This window comes from Heterocephalus glaber, unplaced genomic scaffold (genome assembly GCF_053883595.1).
Source record: "Heterocephalus glaber isolate CG9 unplaced genomic scaffold, H.glaber_assembly_v1.0 deba00001509, whole genome shotgun sequence".
Classification (NCBI taxonomy): Eukaryota; Metazoa; Chordata; class Mammalia; order Rodentia; family Bathyergidae; genus Heterocephalus; species Heterocephalus glaber.
In genome coordinates this window covers 43,149,589-43,165,945 of record NW_028258325.1, presented here as the reverse complement: position 1 = coordinate 43,165,945, position 16,357 = coordinate 43,149,589, and the positions used below count along the sequence as shown (strand labels likewise).

Sequence of the window (16,357 nt, the reverse complement as noted above, 5' to 3'; positions counted from 1 at the left end):
TTCTCTATCTGATGTTCTATCTTCAGATTCCCTTAATCTGCTGTGGATACTTTCAATGGAGTTTTTGATCTCCTGAATATCTGTTTGAATCTGTTTCATGGATTCCATTTCTTTCTTATGTTGGGGGATCATGGCTTCCATTTCTTTCTTATGCTGGGCATTCATGGCTTCCAGCATGTTTCTGAGCTCATCTATTTTTTTATCTGTTTCTGTTCTAGATCCTCTAATCATGTCTTTCACTCTGCTCACCATCTCTGTGGATATCTGGGAGATTATTTCTGCTTTGAGTTTTTCTGGAGCCTCATTCATCTGTTTTGTTACTTCCTGTGCTATCAGTTCAGGGTATCCAGGTGGTTGGTTATGGGACTTTTCCATCTCATTTCCCCCAGGATTTACCCTTGGTGGGGTGGAAGTCTGACATTGTGCCTTGCTTAAATGTCTTCTCATTTTTGTTTTTGGTACTGTCCTTGGTTTAACTCCTGGGTTGATAGTTTGAAATTGCTTATTGTAGGTATCTTTGTTGCTTGTAATTAGAACCCTCATGGAATGATTGCTTCTCAGAGGAGTCTTCCAGATATAGATGGTCTTTAAATTCTGAGTCTCTAATGACTCTAAGGTTATCTCATTTTCCTTGTACTAGGAAGGTTCATTGACTAGATCAATAACAACACCTTAGCCCAAGTGATACAATCAGCAACACCACTGCATCAAGTACATCTTTGAAAATGACATTTTGTGGTAGTTATTAATCTATCACCTTTACCTGTGTGAATTAAATCAAGATCAGGGACCAACCCAACATACAGTGAATAAACTCTTCAATATAACACCTTTACCCTTTGGGATGGGGAGTTAGAAGGGGTTGGGGAGGGAGCGATAGATGGGAAGAAGGATAGGGCAAGGTTAGCAGTGTGGTCAGAGGACACAGGTGAGAAGGAAAAAGAGAATAACAGGAAAATAAAGAAGAACTCCAAATGAGGACCAAAACAGGGACAAAAAGGGAAGATGAACAATGTGGGAGAGCAAGACAGTGAGTGTAAGAGAGAGAAAGGAAAGAGAAAAGGAAGAAAAGAAAAGAAAAAAAGGTGAGAAAAACAAATATTTGCAAAGAGTAGGAAAAACAATTAAAGATAAGAGGAGCAAAAGAAAAGAAAAGAGAAAAAAACCAAAATAATAAAACTAATTTTGGCAATAAAAAATTACCATGAAGATGAAGGGCCTCTTGCAGGATATGTCTCTGCTGTCACAATAGACAACGTGGGTTGCAGTGTGCAGATATAAGTCAATGATTCTCAGCAAGCTATGTGCAGACCCATGAGATTCAGGCAGATTTCTGGCTGCAAGTCCCAAGTTGAGCTCCCTGTCCTCCTGTAGGGTTGAACTCTGCAGAATTGTATTGCAGGTTCCAGTTGGCCTTCCCCTGAAGATAGTTCCGGTCCTGATGGGAGGTGAAGATAACTCCAACTTACCCAGTACAGTGGTCTGGTGGTCCGGTGTCCTCTGCATCTTTGTAGTGTGGAACCAGGTGGCTGTACAGAGGAGCGGGCGGGTGTGTGTGTGTGTGTGTGTCCAGTGGATTGCTGCCCTACGGCATCCGTCACCCACTGTTGATATCCACCAATTTCACTGATGCCTTGTGGGAAAAAATTCTCTTCAAACTAATTCAGAATTTCTGACATCAGTGTTTGATTTTTTTTTTTTTCTGATTTCAAGGGTTCTCCTCCTGTGGCCTTATCACTTTCCAGTTGAAAAGCATTTAGGTGGGGCTGAGTAAGGTTGGTGCCCCACAGGGAGCGAGGCACTGGCCAGGGTGCAGAGGTTGGAGCCTGGGAGAGAGGAGAGATCTCTTGAGTGGGATGAAGTCTTCTGTGTGTGTGTGTGTGTGTGTGTGTGTATGTGTGTGTGTGTGTCTGTGTGTGTGTCTGTGGTGAGTGGTCAGTGGTCAGTGCCAATACCAGTGGCCTTAGGAGGTGCTGAAGCCAGAGTGGAATAATAGGATGTTCGCAGAGTTCAGTGTATTTATTTGCTGGTGTATGGAACAAGGTTTGCTTTGTGGTCCCCCCTGAAATGAGTCACCTTTCAACATAGCATTATCAAGAAATATTCACGCTTTAGTTCCCATTTTGAAATTATCGTATGCTCTCCTTGAGAAGAAATCAAGATTGTTACTGGCTAAAGGAGAACAGATGTTGGAGATAGATTCTAATTTGCAGTGGTTTGTTACTATGTCCTAGTAACTTATAAATTGTAGTCTTTTTAGTGGATATCTTAATCACCCAAATTATCTTCCAAGTGATTAAAGTTTCATTAGGTGCAAAGATGTTTAAACATTATATTATGATTCTATATTAGTAACATATAGGGCTGATATTTACTTGGTGAATAACTGTACTGTGAATCCTATTGTTTAAATAGTAAAAATACTTCTATAATAGTGAGTAAAAAGAAATCCTCTGTTTATTGAGACCACAGTCACTTAATACTATTGTTGCATGATGGAAGTGAGTAGTAGAGCCCAGGAGCATGCTGGTGTAGTTGCAGCTGGCTCCCTAAAGGTGCTGATTGCACTGAGGCAGGTGAGATCATGTTGGTAGTAATAGTTGTGGAAATGCAGCACTTGATCTTGAGTGAGTGATTTTACATTTAATTTGCTACTGTGTAATTCAATATGATAATACCTACATATTAAAGTCATTATAAGAATTAAATATGTAATATGGAACCTAGTATCTGGTATATCATAGGCCAGTGATGGTGAACCTGTTAGAAATGAGTGCCAAAACTGCAGCCCAGAATCTACTTATTATAAATAGCCAACACTGCGATTAAACCTGAATACTGAGGTTTTAGTTTAGAAAAAAAGCAACGCATGCATTAATGTCTTTTGTCTTAAAAGAAACACAAATGACACGTGGGTCATAGGTTTGGCACCACTGTCATAGGTCCTTGATAAGTACTGGATGTTATGATGAATAAGAAAAAGATGATGATTCTTTGGGTTGTTGGTTTGTTCTTTCCTACCTAATTCTTCTATTCCATTAATGTGACATGGCAAAAATAAACAGAGAGAGAGAGAGATAGATATTAGGAAGCAAAATGTTAGTGGATTGAAAGTGAATTGAATTATTTTTTTCCCATTAAGTTTATTGGTACATTTTAGGTATAAAATACAGTTACATTCATCATTGGGATCTTGTACCTTTACATGAGTATCTTGGTTCTTATTTTTTTCCCTTTCCCCTGCCCTCCCTTCACCCGCTCCACCCTTCCCTATTTGCAAAGACTTTGTTTCCATTTTTTTCCTTTTCTCATATTTTTTCTTTTCCCTTTTTTCCTTTCCCGCACCCCTCCCATTTCTCCTACTCCTTTATACCTTTTCTTCCTATTACACAATATCAATTATACATTTTTAAAATTACAGTATCAGGATCTAGGAGACAATACCACAGATTTTACAGAATACAAAAGGATATAAAAAGCATATTACAAAAATCTTTTTTGAGATAAATTTGACAACTTCTAAGAAGTACCTTGGAAGTCAAGTTAATGAAACTAACTTTGGAGGAAATATAAAATTTAAATAGCACCTATTAAAGAAAGTATATTCCTAGCTTGAAAACCTACCTATATGACAACAACAGGCTCATGTGCATTTTAACTGATAAATTATATCAAACATTTAAAGTAGAAAAAATAAGGAACACTTCTCTCCTCATTTTAGGAACTCAACATTGTGCTAATCCTAAAACTGGATAAAGATAATAGAAGAAAAAAGTATAAACATAGATAGAAATTTGTTTAATAGAACAAACTATTATAAGTCAGATCTGGCAGTACGTAGAAAGTGGTTTTATTACAGGGGTGGCAGTGTTGGTTCAGCACTGGAAGATCCACTCCCAAAAGTCATCATTTTAACAGAGGAAAGGAAAAAGCCATATGATCCTGTCAGTAGTTGGAGAAAAAGTATTGGACTAAATTCTACAGCTGTTCATGATAAAAGCTATCAGGAAACTAGAAGTAGAACAGATCAAAGACATGTACTCCATACTTCCAGCAAAAACACCTAATATGAATGGAAAAGATAGAATGCTTTCTCCCTAAGGTGGGGAACAAGAGCGTATATGCCTACTCTTCATCTGTCCGTAAACTTTGAAACATAGGCCCAAACCAAAATAGTCTGGCAATAAAGCCTCTAGAACTTGTATTTGAATTTAGCAGGATTAGAAAATACAAGGTATATATAACAATTCAGGTCTATATATACTTGCTATAAATGAAGAGTTGGATATTGAAATGTGTAAGAATATGTAGGAATTATGTAGGAATACAAAGGACCTAGAAAAGTAAAAAGAAAAAGAAAAAAAAGTGTTGGAAGACATTTAGTACCCAATTTTAAGACTTCCTCTAAAGCTACAGTAATCAAGACAGTATTGGTGTAAGGAAAGACATACAAATCATTGGCATAAAACAGAGGATCTAGAAATCAAACCACACATATACGGTCCACTGAGTTTTGAAAGATTATTTAACATTAACATTTTATAGAACATAAACTCAATTCAAGAGCCGAGGTAAAGATAGTGTTTTCAGCAAATGGCACTAGAACACCTGGTATCCGTATGTAAACAATTAACCTCAACCCTTTATTTCCATACATAAAAATAACTTGAAGGGATCTATGAACCTAAATATAAAAGACTAAAACTATAAAACTTTAAGAAGAAATTATAAGGGAAAATATGTATGAATTTAGGGTAGGTAAGAATTTCCTAGGATATAAAAAACATGATGTATAAAAGAAAAAAATTGATAAATGAGATTCCATCCAAATTTAGAACTTTAAATGACATCATTAAGAAAATGAAAAGTAGTCTTTAAACAGACCATATTTATAATGCATATGACCTATGACCAGAATATGTAAAGAACTCTTACAGCTCATTAATAGACAACACAATTAAAAAGTAGACACAAGAAGATGATAAATAGCCAGTACAGCACAAGGAAGGGTGTGCAACACTAGAATCAGAAAAAATACTAATCAGTACAATATCAAGACTGACTTATATACTCATTAGGGAGATGAAGTTAAAATTTTAAAAGAACAAATGTCAGCTTAGTTGTCAACTAGTTAGAACTTTCTAATACTGCTAATGTGAATGTAAAATGATAAAACCATTTTGGAAAACAATATAGAAATTTCTTGTATTACTGTTAAGAACCAACCGTCCTGTTCTTAAGTTTTTACTTGAGAAGAATGAAAACATATGTTCATAATAGATTTGTACATACAAGTTCAGTATCCCTTATCTGAAATTCTTGAGACCAGAGTATTTCAGATTTTCATTTGAAATCCACTTGATCTGCAAAGAGGATAGCTACTCCTGCTTTTTGGGGGGTTCCTGTTGCATGGAGAATTGTTTTCCACCCTTTAACTTTCAGTCTATGAGTTTCCTTTTGAATTAAGTGTGTTTCTTGTATGCGGCATATTGTTGGACCTTGCTTCTTGACCCATTCTCCCAGTCTATTTCTTTTGATTGGTGAATTGAGAACATTAACATTGATGGTTATAACTCATAAATATTGACTTATCATTGTCATGACTTTTTCTGTTTGTTGGATTCTCCCCCTTTGCATTTAATTTCTTGTCGCACCCGACAGATTCATTCTGCTGGGCTTCCTGTGGTTGTGATTCTCATTGCCTTTTCCTAGGACATTGTCTAAAATGTTTTGCATGCTGTTTTGGTATTCATGAAGTTCCTAAACATTTGTCACAAAAGTATCTTATTTCTCCACCAATTTTGAAAGATAACTCTGCAGGGTACATCAATCTGGGTTGGAGGCTATTTTCTTTTAGGGCTTGAAATACATCACTCCAAGCTCTTCTTGCCTTGAGGGTTTGTGCTGAGAAGTCTGCTGTGATTTTGATGGGCTTTCCTTTGTATGTGATTTGTTTCTTTTCTCTAACTGCTTGTAGAACTTTGTTCTTCTGTTAGGTTTCTGGAATTCTAACAATTATATGCCTATGTGTAGATTTTTTTTGATCAAGGCTCATTGGAGTCATATATGCCTCACTTCTCTGTATGTCAAGTTCTTTTCCCCTCCTTGGGAAGTTTTCTGCCATCACTTCTGTGAACAGTTTTTTTAGATCATCTGCATTCTCTCCTGTTTCTTCATTGACTCCAATCAGTCTTATGTTACTCTTCTTTGCCTTGTCTAGCAGCTGCTGGATTGATTTCTCGTGGTCCCTTACAATTTTAAAGCAATGTTTCTTTTTCTGGTCACTAAATTCAATCTTATCTTCTATATCTGAAATTCTGTCCTCACATTGGCTCATTCTGCTGCATAGACTTTTAATGGAGTTTTTTAATCTGGAAATCTGTTTGTATCTGTTTTATGGATTCCATTTGTTTCCTCTCTTGGGATTCTATCATGTTCCTGAGCTCCTCTCTAGATTTATTAATCAGTTCTTGCGTGATAATAACTATGAGCACAATCTCTGCTGTTATCTGAGAAATTATTTCTGATTTCTTTTTTTCCAGATCTTTTGTTGCCCGTTCGGGAGTCCAGATGGTTGAGTATCTGAGTGTTCCATCTCATTTCCCTTTGGGGTTGCTGTAGGTGATCTGGAAGGCTGGTTTTGAGACTTGTTTATGTGTCTTCTCATTTTGATGGGGAGTTGGGGGATGGGTGGAGAGGATGATGCTGGCACCCACGGGGCTGACCTCCTCTGTGCTGGTGGGGGTGGTACTGCAGTCTGGAAGCCTCCTCTTCTGTGCTGGGAGTGGCTTACCTCCTCTGTGCTGGTGGGGGTTGAAAGTGAGTTGGATTATAAAGAGCAGATATGTTAAGTCCTGGTCAGTTTTGGAGTGAGGGTTGAAAGTGAATTGGATTATAAAGAGCAGATATGTCAAGTCCTGGTCAGTTTTGGAATGATGTCTTCCAAACATGGATGGCTTTTGGAGAAATAGCTTAGCGTCATAGAAAAAGAATTAGAGCATGTCATTAGTCTTGAAAGTTTTTGTGTGTGTGTCCGGGGATCGAACTTGGGTCCTTGTGCTTGTGCAGCAGGTGGTGAATTAGTCTTGAATTTTAATTTGAGTTCCTTAATTATTAATAGAGCTAATACATATATAACTTCTTGAACAGTGCTGGGTACACAGAAAGCATCAATAATTTCTGCTTTCATCTCAGGGTAGTACTATACCAGTTTTTCATTTATTCTTGCCTTTATCCAACAAATATTTAGTGAGAACCTACTAGCTTCCAATTTTCATGCTAGATATTGTGTGTATGGAGTAAACTAGATAAGCTGGGCCTTTCTCATTGTGAAGGTAAGGTTGTAGTGGATGGAAGATCTACTATTTTGGGTCTTAATGTCTTTGTAAAATAAAAAATGAAAGTGTAAAATATAAATAAAATTCAGCTTTAAAATTTTAGAACAGATTCTGCCTATAACACTCTTTAATTGATTGACTATATCCTGATATTTTATTCAACCTGCCGTATGTACGCACTGTGCTAGGTTCTGGGCATATTATAGTAACCACAGGTAATACCTGCCCTTGTGGCATTAAGTGCAATCCATGCAGCACACACATTGAGTAGGTAATTGGGAATATGATTAGTTTTACAAAGGACAAAACACTAAGTTTGTGTTATTGATTTGTGTAACATAATAAAAATGTCTGTTATTTTTGATAGAAGGGGCACTATGAAGAATTTATCCAGTTAACTTTTCCTCCTAGTTTGTGTATTTATGCTTTTTTGCCTGGCTATTCAGGAGCAGTTGGACATCATGGAGACAACTTGGCAGAGAAGATCATTTCAGTGCTTCCTCAGCTTCCAGGTCACACAAATGACGTGATGGTTAACATGGAAGAGCTCACTGCACTCCAGACACAGGAGGAGGACCAGAATGTAATTGCACCAGGTTGTCTTGCACAAGCCAAGTAAGATATGTAGTTTTTTCCTCTCATCTTTCTCTCTCGTCTCTCTCCTTTATATTCTATAGTTAGTAATCCTGTAGAAAAGAAACAATAAAGAGTTTGTCTAGTTGAAAAACTCATAATGGGTAACATTTAAAAGAAAGTATTTTTAACTTATCAGGAACCATATCCATTAAACACAACAATACACCAGAATATCCTTATTTACTTTTTGTAGGACTGTCATTTAGATGTAATATAAATTTGTTTCCTGGACCAGTTCCTTGAGTCAGTTTATGTATGTCCATTTCACAGATAGTTTCCCATGGAAGAAGTCAAGGCTTCCTTAGTTTCCTTTTCTCCCCTGACTCTCATATGACTAAAAAGTAGCCCAATGAGGACTGGGGATTTAGCTCAGTGGTTTTGCCGCCTGCCTCACAAGCACAAGTTCGATCCCCGGTACCAAAAAAAAAAAAAAAAGTAGCCCAATGAGGTAGTGTTATTATTTTTACACTCCACAGGTAAGGAAAATGAGCCAAAGATACATTAACACAGAGTTGGAATTAGAAATGAGCCCAGGATGTTTGCCATCAGAGCCACTGTGTTACTTTCTATGTTATCTATGTAGGGTAGGCTTTTGAAGATTTAAGGACACAATGAAAGACAAAAATAAAATTACTTTGTGATTTAATTTAGGGAATCTTATTTGTTCAAGAGAGTTACAGAAGTCAATTTTTGCATTTTTTTTAAGAAAAGGGAATTTGTTAAAGGGTATTGGGTAGTTAATAGAAGCAAAGGGAGAATTCTTAATCAGATTTTGGAAAGGACAAAAGAGTTCCAAGAATCTAGGGAATAGGAACTCAGGAAATACCTCTTTAAGACTTTGACAGTAGGAAGACCAGATTTTACCTGTTTTCTGTCTGAGTCATTCTGTGTAATTTTCAGATTCTAGGGGATGGTAAGATTCATCTATCTTGGCCTTTGTGTCCACATTTTTCCTAGTTGGAGTTGGGAACTGTTCATACTAAGAATTGTGCCAAGATCATATAGCATGCCAGACGGGTAGTTCTTTGGAGGAAAAGTTGGGCACTTATTAAAAGAAGAGGAAAGGGATTCTGGAGAGGCAAAAATAATAGATGTCCCTTATTAATAATAGTACACACTTACAGGGGACTTATTACATAACAGACACTGTTATGAGCACTTAATATACATTAGCTTACTTATTTCTCACAAAACTATGAAGTAGATCTTGTTGTCATCCTTTCTTATAGATGAGTAAGGAAATTAAATAACATGCCTAATATGACACATACAGTTGGAAGTGGCAAGGCCTACATTTGAACCAAAGCAGTCTGGGTCTAAAGTCAGTGCTTACCATTAACCTGTCCCCTTATGTAGAATCCTAAGAAAATTAGAAGAAAAAAGAAGTAAGCTACCCAGAGAAGTTTGCAAAAAGAGCAGTAGAATCCATTATTAGACAGCAATCTTAGAATTATAGTAGGACAAATATAAGAATAAATTTATCTGTAAGATCTACATCTAATGTTTTGCTTATGTTCAATTTGTTTAACCTTGATTGTCCAGCACTCATTCCACCTCAAGCTTAGTTTCAGGCTTCATCCAGATCAGTCTTGAAATCCCATTTTCTTTGCCAATTTTTCCTTTAGAAATGGGCAAGTCCTAGAAGAGGGCAAATCTTAAGGCTTCTTGGTCTGGCTATGTTCATTTAGATGTATTTTCTCCTCCCCATCTTTGTTTTCATTAATGTCCTTTACTTCTCATTAGATTACAAATGAGTGTTACCATAAAAAATGAGCTTTGGTATTCAAAAAGGAGAGTTTGTTCATAAATGTCAAAAATGAGTTCTAGAAGGATCTAGATAAAGAAGAAAGCTTCAGTCAGAACAGGTTTGGCGAAATAGATTGGAAGTGAAGTTGTATAAGATACAGAGATAGATGATGAGAAAATTATAAGCAAAAAAGATGTAAAACCAGTAGCTGGGTGAGAAATGGTAATTTTTCAATTGCTTTGAAAACTGAGGGAATTTCATTGATTAATTTCTCAGCAAAGGAGGAATTGAAATAAATCACAGCTTTCCCAGCATATTCTTTATGTCTGTCAAAATAACAATAATTACTACACCTTTGACAGTTTTCCAGAAACTTCTCAATGAAACAAAAGTGAGAATACAAAGCAGTATTAAAATGCAAAACAGATGGGTGCTTGGAAACAAATGTGTCTATAATGGAATAATCCTTAAGGAGCAAGTTTTTAAGTATGTTATAAGCCTTCATAATACAAATTTATTGCTAATAAAGTTCTCATATTAGGCTGTTTTTAATTATGTCAATTGAAGTCAATGCCAATGAAAATGAGAAATAGAGAACTTAAATGTATTGTAACATCACTTTTGAATCCCTGTCCATCACTCCCTGGAATATGTGGAATATTTTTGGCAAGGAGGCAGAATCTTTTTTGTTCCTATGTTTTCCTCCTGTTAAAGTATTTTTTTGGGGGAAGTGGATACTGGAGATTGAACCCAGGGCCTCGTGCATGTTAAGCAAGTGCTCTAATGCTGAAGTTGTTCCCAAACCCTGAAGTAAATCTTTTTTCTCTGTCTCTGGCCCCTCTTTCTAGCCCATTAATCATTCAGTTCCATAAACAACTTTCACCTGATTTCCTACCTGCATTTATTATTTCTGTGCTTGGTGCCTGGCTCTGGCCTATCCACTCACCTGAGGTGCTACTGGTTCTGCTGGATCCAGTGCCCACTTCTCCCATTGCTCCCTGCATGCCACCCAGTGGGCCTTACAGTGCTATACATGACTGTGTGCCATCTTACATCTTGAGTCCTCGCTGACTGAATCTCTTACTCTTTTTTCTGTAATTGCTGCTATCCAGCCACACAAGCTCCCTTGCTATATCTTCAATAGCACAGGCAGGGTCCTCCCTCATGGATTTGGTTCTAGGTGTTCCTAGATTTTTTTTTTGTATTAAATTCTTTTATTGGTACATTGTAGCTATACAACACAATTACATTTCTCATTGGGAATTGTACCTTTACATAATGCATCTTGGTTCTTATTTTTTTTCCCCATTCCTAGCCCTCCCTTCACACCCTCCACCCTTCCCTATTTACAAAGACTTTATTTCCATTTTTTCCATTTCTCATCATTTTTCCTTTCCCTTCTTTCCTTTCCCCTGCCCCTCCCACTACCCCTACCCCTTTGGACCTTTTATTCCTATTTTACATTATTGATTATTCATTCTAATCATTGGTACATTTTAGGTATACAATATAATGACATTCATGATTGGAAATTTGCAGCTTTACATAGTCTCTCTTGGTTCTTATTTTTCACCCTTGCCCAGCCCTCCCTTCAACCCCTCCAGTCCTCCCTATTTACAAAGATTTTGTTCCTATTTTTCCATTTTCTCATATTAATCCCATTCCCTTCTATCCCTTCCCCTAGCCCTCCCACTTCCTTCCCCTTTGCCCCTTTTCTTCCTATTTCACATGACCTATTATACATTTAGTCCTTATTTACACTTTCAGTTTCTCACACCAGAGAAACTATTCGGTATTTATACATGTGTGTCCTATTTATTTCACTTAAGAGTATTGCCTCAATGTGCATCCACTTAGCTATAAATGTCTCTAATTTCTCATTTTTTATGGCTGAGTAGTACTCCATTTTATAAAAAAACCACATTTTCTTTATCCAGTCTCCAGTTGATGGGCATTTGGGCTGTTTCCAAGTTTTAGCTATTACAAACTGTGCTGCTATGAACATGGGTGCACATATATCACTGTGGTATGATTCTTTTAATTCTTTGGGGAAGATCCCCAGCAGTGGAATAGCAGGGTGAAATGGGACTTCCAGTCCTAGTTCTTTGAGGTATCTCCATACTGATTTCCACAGGGGTTGCACCAGTCTACACTCCTACCAGCAGTGGAGCAGGGTTCCTCTTTTCCCACAACCCTGCCAGCATTTGTTATTGGTTGATTTCATGACAGCAGCCATTCTTTCTGGAGTGAAGTGGAATCTCAGCATTGTTTTCATTTGCATCTCTCGAATGACCAGTGATGTTGAACAGTTTTTCATGTATTTATTTGCTATTTCTACTTCTTTGTCTGAGAAATGTCTGTTCATTTCAGATGCCCATTGTTGGACTGGGTCTTTAAATTTGGGAGGTCTGATCTCTTGAAGTTCTTTATAGATTCGAGATAGTAGACCTTTGTCTGAGGAAGAGCAGGTGAAGATTTTTTCCCACATCGTGGGTTGTCTCTTCACACTGCTGGTGGTTTCTCTTGCTGTGCAGAAGCCTTTTAATAAGAAGAGATCCCATTTGTTGATTGTTTGTGCTAGTTCACGGGCAACTGAGGTTTTGTTCATAAAATCTTTTCCTACACTGATGTCTTCAAGGGTTCTACCTAACCTCTGTTCCAACTGGTTCAGAGTTTCTATTTTAATATTTAGATCTTTAATCCATTTTGATTTTAGTTTAGTGCATGATGAGAGATATAGGTCTAGTTTTAATCTTTGGGAAATTGAAGCCCAGTTTTTCCAGCACCATTTATTGAAGAGGCTGTCTTTCCTCCAGTGAGGGTGTTTGGCTCCTTTGTCGAAGATGAGATGGCTGAGTGTGTCTGGCATTGTTTCTGCATCTTCTAATCTGTTCTACTGGTCCTCAAGTCTGTTTTTTTGCCAGTACCATGCTGGTTTTATCACAGTAGTTTTGTAGTAGAGTTGCAGGTTGGGGATTGTGATACCCCCTGCCATGTCTCTGTTACCTAGAATTGCTTTTGCTATTCTGGGTCTCTTCTTGCTCCAAATGAATTTTTGGATTGTTTTCTCAAGGTCTATGAAGTATGCTGCTGGGATCTCAATTGGAATTGCATTAAATCTATATAGCAGTTTTGGAAGTATGGCCATTTTCACTATATTAATCCTTCCTACCCTAGGAGCAGGTAATGTCTGACCATTTTCTGATATCATCTTCAATCTCTCTTTTCAGAGTGCCATAGTTTTCAGAGAAGAGGTCTTTGCTTTCTTTTGTTAGGATGATTCCTAGGTATTTCAGTTTTTTGGATGCTATTGTGAAAGTAGTTATTTGCCCTATTTCTCTCTTAGTGAGTCTGTCATTGGTGTAGAGGAAAGCTATTGATTTTTGTGTGTTGACCTTGCAACCAGCTACTTGACTGAATTTAGTTATTAAGTCTAGAAGACTTTTGGTGGAGTTCTTGGGGTCTTCTATATACAGTATCATGTCATCTGCAAATAATGACAATTTGATTTCTTCATTACCTATCTTTATTCCTTTTATTTCTTTCTCTTGTCTGATTGCTGTGGCTAATGTTTCCAGAAGTATATTGAACAAGAGTTGTGATAGTGGACATTCTTGTCTTGTTCCTGATTTGAGTGTGAAGGATTTCCGTTTTTGACCATTTAGTATGATATTGGCTGTTGGTTTTTCATAGATGGCTTCTATCAGTTTGAGGTAGAAACCATCTATTCCAATTTTTTGTAGAGTTTTTATCATAAATGCATGTTGGATTTTGTCAAATGCTTTTTCTGCGTCCATGGAGATAATCATATGTTTTTTGTCCTTGGCTCTATTGATATAGTGTATGACATTGATTGATTTTCATATATTGAACCATCCCTGCATCCGTGGGATGAATCCCACTTGATCAGGTTGTAGGATCTTCTTGATGATCTTCTGCATTCTGTTTGCCATTATCTTATTAAGGATTTTTGCATCTATGTTCATTAGTGAGATTGGCCTATAGTTCTCTTTTTCAGTTGGGTCTTTCTCTGCTTTGGGGCTCAAGGTGATGCTTGCTTCCAGGAATGAATTTGGGAGTATTGTTTCCCTTTCAATTTCATTGAAGAGTTTAAACAGTAGTGGCAGCAGTTCCTCTCTAAATGTCTTGTAGAATTCAGCAGTGAAGCCATCAGGGCCCGGGCTTTTCTTAGTTGATAAGTTTTTAATTACATTTTCAATTTCATTGGTTGATATTGGGTTGTTCAGAATTTGTAGGTGGTCTTCGTTCAACTTTGGTAGTTCATATGTATCTAGGAATCTGTCCATTTCTTCTGTGTTGTCCATCTTATTGGCATATAGTTTCTGGAAGTAGGTATTGATGATCCTCTGGATTTCTGCTGGGTCTGTTGTCATTTCACCCTTTTCATTCCTAATTGCATGGATTTGGGCCTTTTCTTTCCTTTTTCTGACAAAGTTGGCTAAAGGTTTGTCAATTTTGTTGATTCTTTCAAAGAACCAACTCTTGGCTTCATTGATTTTTTGTATTGTTCTCTTAGTCTCCATTGCATTGATTTCTCCTCTGATCTTTATAATTTCCTCCCTTGTATGAGCTTTGGGGTTGTCCTGCTCTTCTTGTTCTCGAAGTTTGAGGTTCAGCATCAGGTTGTTTAATTGGGCTCGTTCTGTTTTCCTAATATGCATATTCACTGCTATGAATTTCCCTTGTAAGACTGCTTTCATTGTGTCCCATAGATTCCGATATGTTGTATTGTCATTGTCATTTAATTGAAGGAACTGTCTGATTTCTTCTTTAATTTTCTCTGTGACCCATTGGTTATTCAGAAGTGTGTTGTTCAATTTCCACGTGTCTATGAAATTTTTTGAGTTTCTTTTGCTATGGATCTCCAATTTCATCGCACTATGGTCTGATAATATACAGGGGATAACTTCAATTCCTTTGCACTCACTTAAACATGTTCTATGTGTGAGTATGTGGTCTATTTTTGAGAATGACCCATGTCCAGCTGAGAAGAATGTGTATTCTGATTTTGTGGGGTGGAAGACTCTGTAAACATCTGTTAAGTCCATTTGTTCAAGAGTTCGATTAAGTTCTAGTATTTCATTACTAATTAGTCTAGTTGACCCATGTATTTGTGACAGTGGGGTGTTGAGGTCCCCCACTACAATTGTATTAGTGCATATATGACTTTTCATGTCCGTTAGTATTTGTTTTATATAGTTGGGTGCACTAGTGTTTTTTGCATAGATATTTATGATTGTCATCTCTTCCTCCTGGATTGTTCCCTTTACAAGGATGTAGTGTCCTTCTTCGTCTCTCTTAATCAGTGTTGGTTTGAAATCTACTTGATCTGCAAAGAGGATAGCTAGTCCTGCTTTTTGGGGGGTTCCTGTCACATGGGGTATTGTTTTCCACCCTTTAACTTTCAGTCTATGAGTTTCCTTTTGAATTAAGTGTGTTTCTTGTATGTAGCATATTGTTGGATCTTGCTTTTTGACCCATTCTGCCAGCCTTTTTCTTTTGATTGGTGAATTGAGACCATTAACGTTGATGGTTATAACTGAAACGTATTGACTTGTCATTGCCATGACTTTTTCTTTTCGTTGGGTTCTCCCCCTTTCCATTTAATTTCTTGTCATGCCAGATGGGTTCGTTGTGCTTTGTTTCCTGGGGTTGTGGTCCTCAAGGTCTGTTCCTAGAATTTTGTATAAAATTCTTTGGAGTGCTGGTGTGGTATTCACGAAGTTCCTAAGGTGCTCTTTGTCATGAAAGTATCTTATTTCTCCATCCATTTTGAAAGATAGTTTTGCAGGATACATCAATCTGGGTTGGAGGCTGTTTTCCTTGAGGGCTTGGAGTATGTCACTCCAAGCTCTTCTTGACTTGATGTTTTGTGTTGAGAAGTGTGCTGTGATTCTGATGGACTTTCCTTTGTATGTGATTTGTTTCTTTTCTCTGACTGCTTGGAGAACTTTGTTCTTCTGTTGTGTTTCTGGAATCTTAACAATTATATGCCTATGTGTAGATTTTTTTTGATCAAGGCTATTTGGAGTCCTGTATGCCTCACTTATCTGTATGTCAAGCTCTTTTCCCCTGCTTGGGAAGTTTTCTGCCATTATTTCTGTGAAGAGATTTTTTATGTCATCTCCACTCTCTCCTGTTTCTTCATTCAGCCCAATCAGTCTTATGTTATTCTTCTTTGCATCATCTAGCAGCTGCTGGATTGATTTCTCATGTTCCCTTATAATTTTGAAGCAAATTTTCTTTTCCTGGTCACTAATTGCAATCTTATCTTCTATATTTGAAATTCTGTCCTCACATTGGCTTATTCTGCTGTGTAGACTTTCAGTGGAGTTTTTCATGTCCTGGAAATCTATTTGCATCTGTTTTATGGATTCCATTTGTTTCTTATGTTGGGATTCCATCATGTTCCTGAGCTCCTCTCTAGATTTATTAATCATGTCTTGCGCTAGGGGCACAATTTCTCCTGTTATCTGAGAAATTATTTCTGATTTCATTTTTTCCAGATCCCCTTTTTTTGCCAGTTCAGTGGGTCCAGGTGGTTGAGTATCAGAGGGTTCCATCTCATTTCCCTTTGGGGTTGCTGTAGGTGATCTGGAAGTCTGGTTTTGAGACT

General features: G+C 37.3%; 1 protein-coding gene across 7 annotated transcripts in view; it reads left to right on the top strand.

Moving 5' to 3' along the window:
- Positions 1 to 16,357, top strand: part of Scfd2 (sec1 family domain containing 2) — a 545,604-nt gene that overhangs the window by 37,624 nt on the left and 491,623 nt on the right. For all 7 annotated transcript variants that reach the window (XM_087187636.1, XM_087187635.1, XM_004849721.4 and 4 more), the window contains exon 2: positions 7,784 to 7,952. In XM_087187636.1, the coding sequence (XP_087043762.1) occupies positions 7,784 to 7,952 (169 nt within the window). The remainder of the gene's footprint in view (positions 1 to 7,783; positions 7,953 to 16,357) is intronic.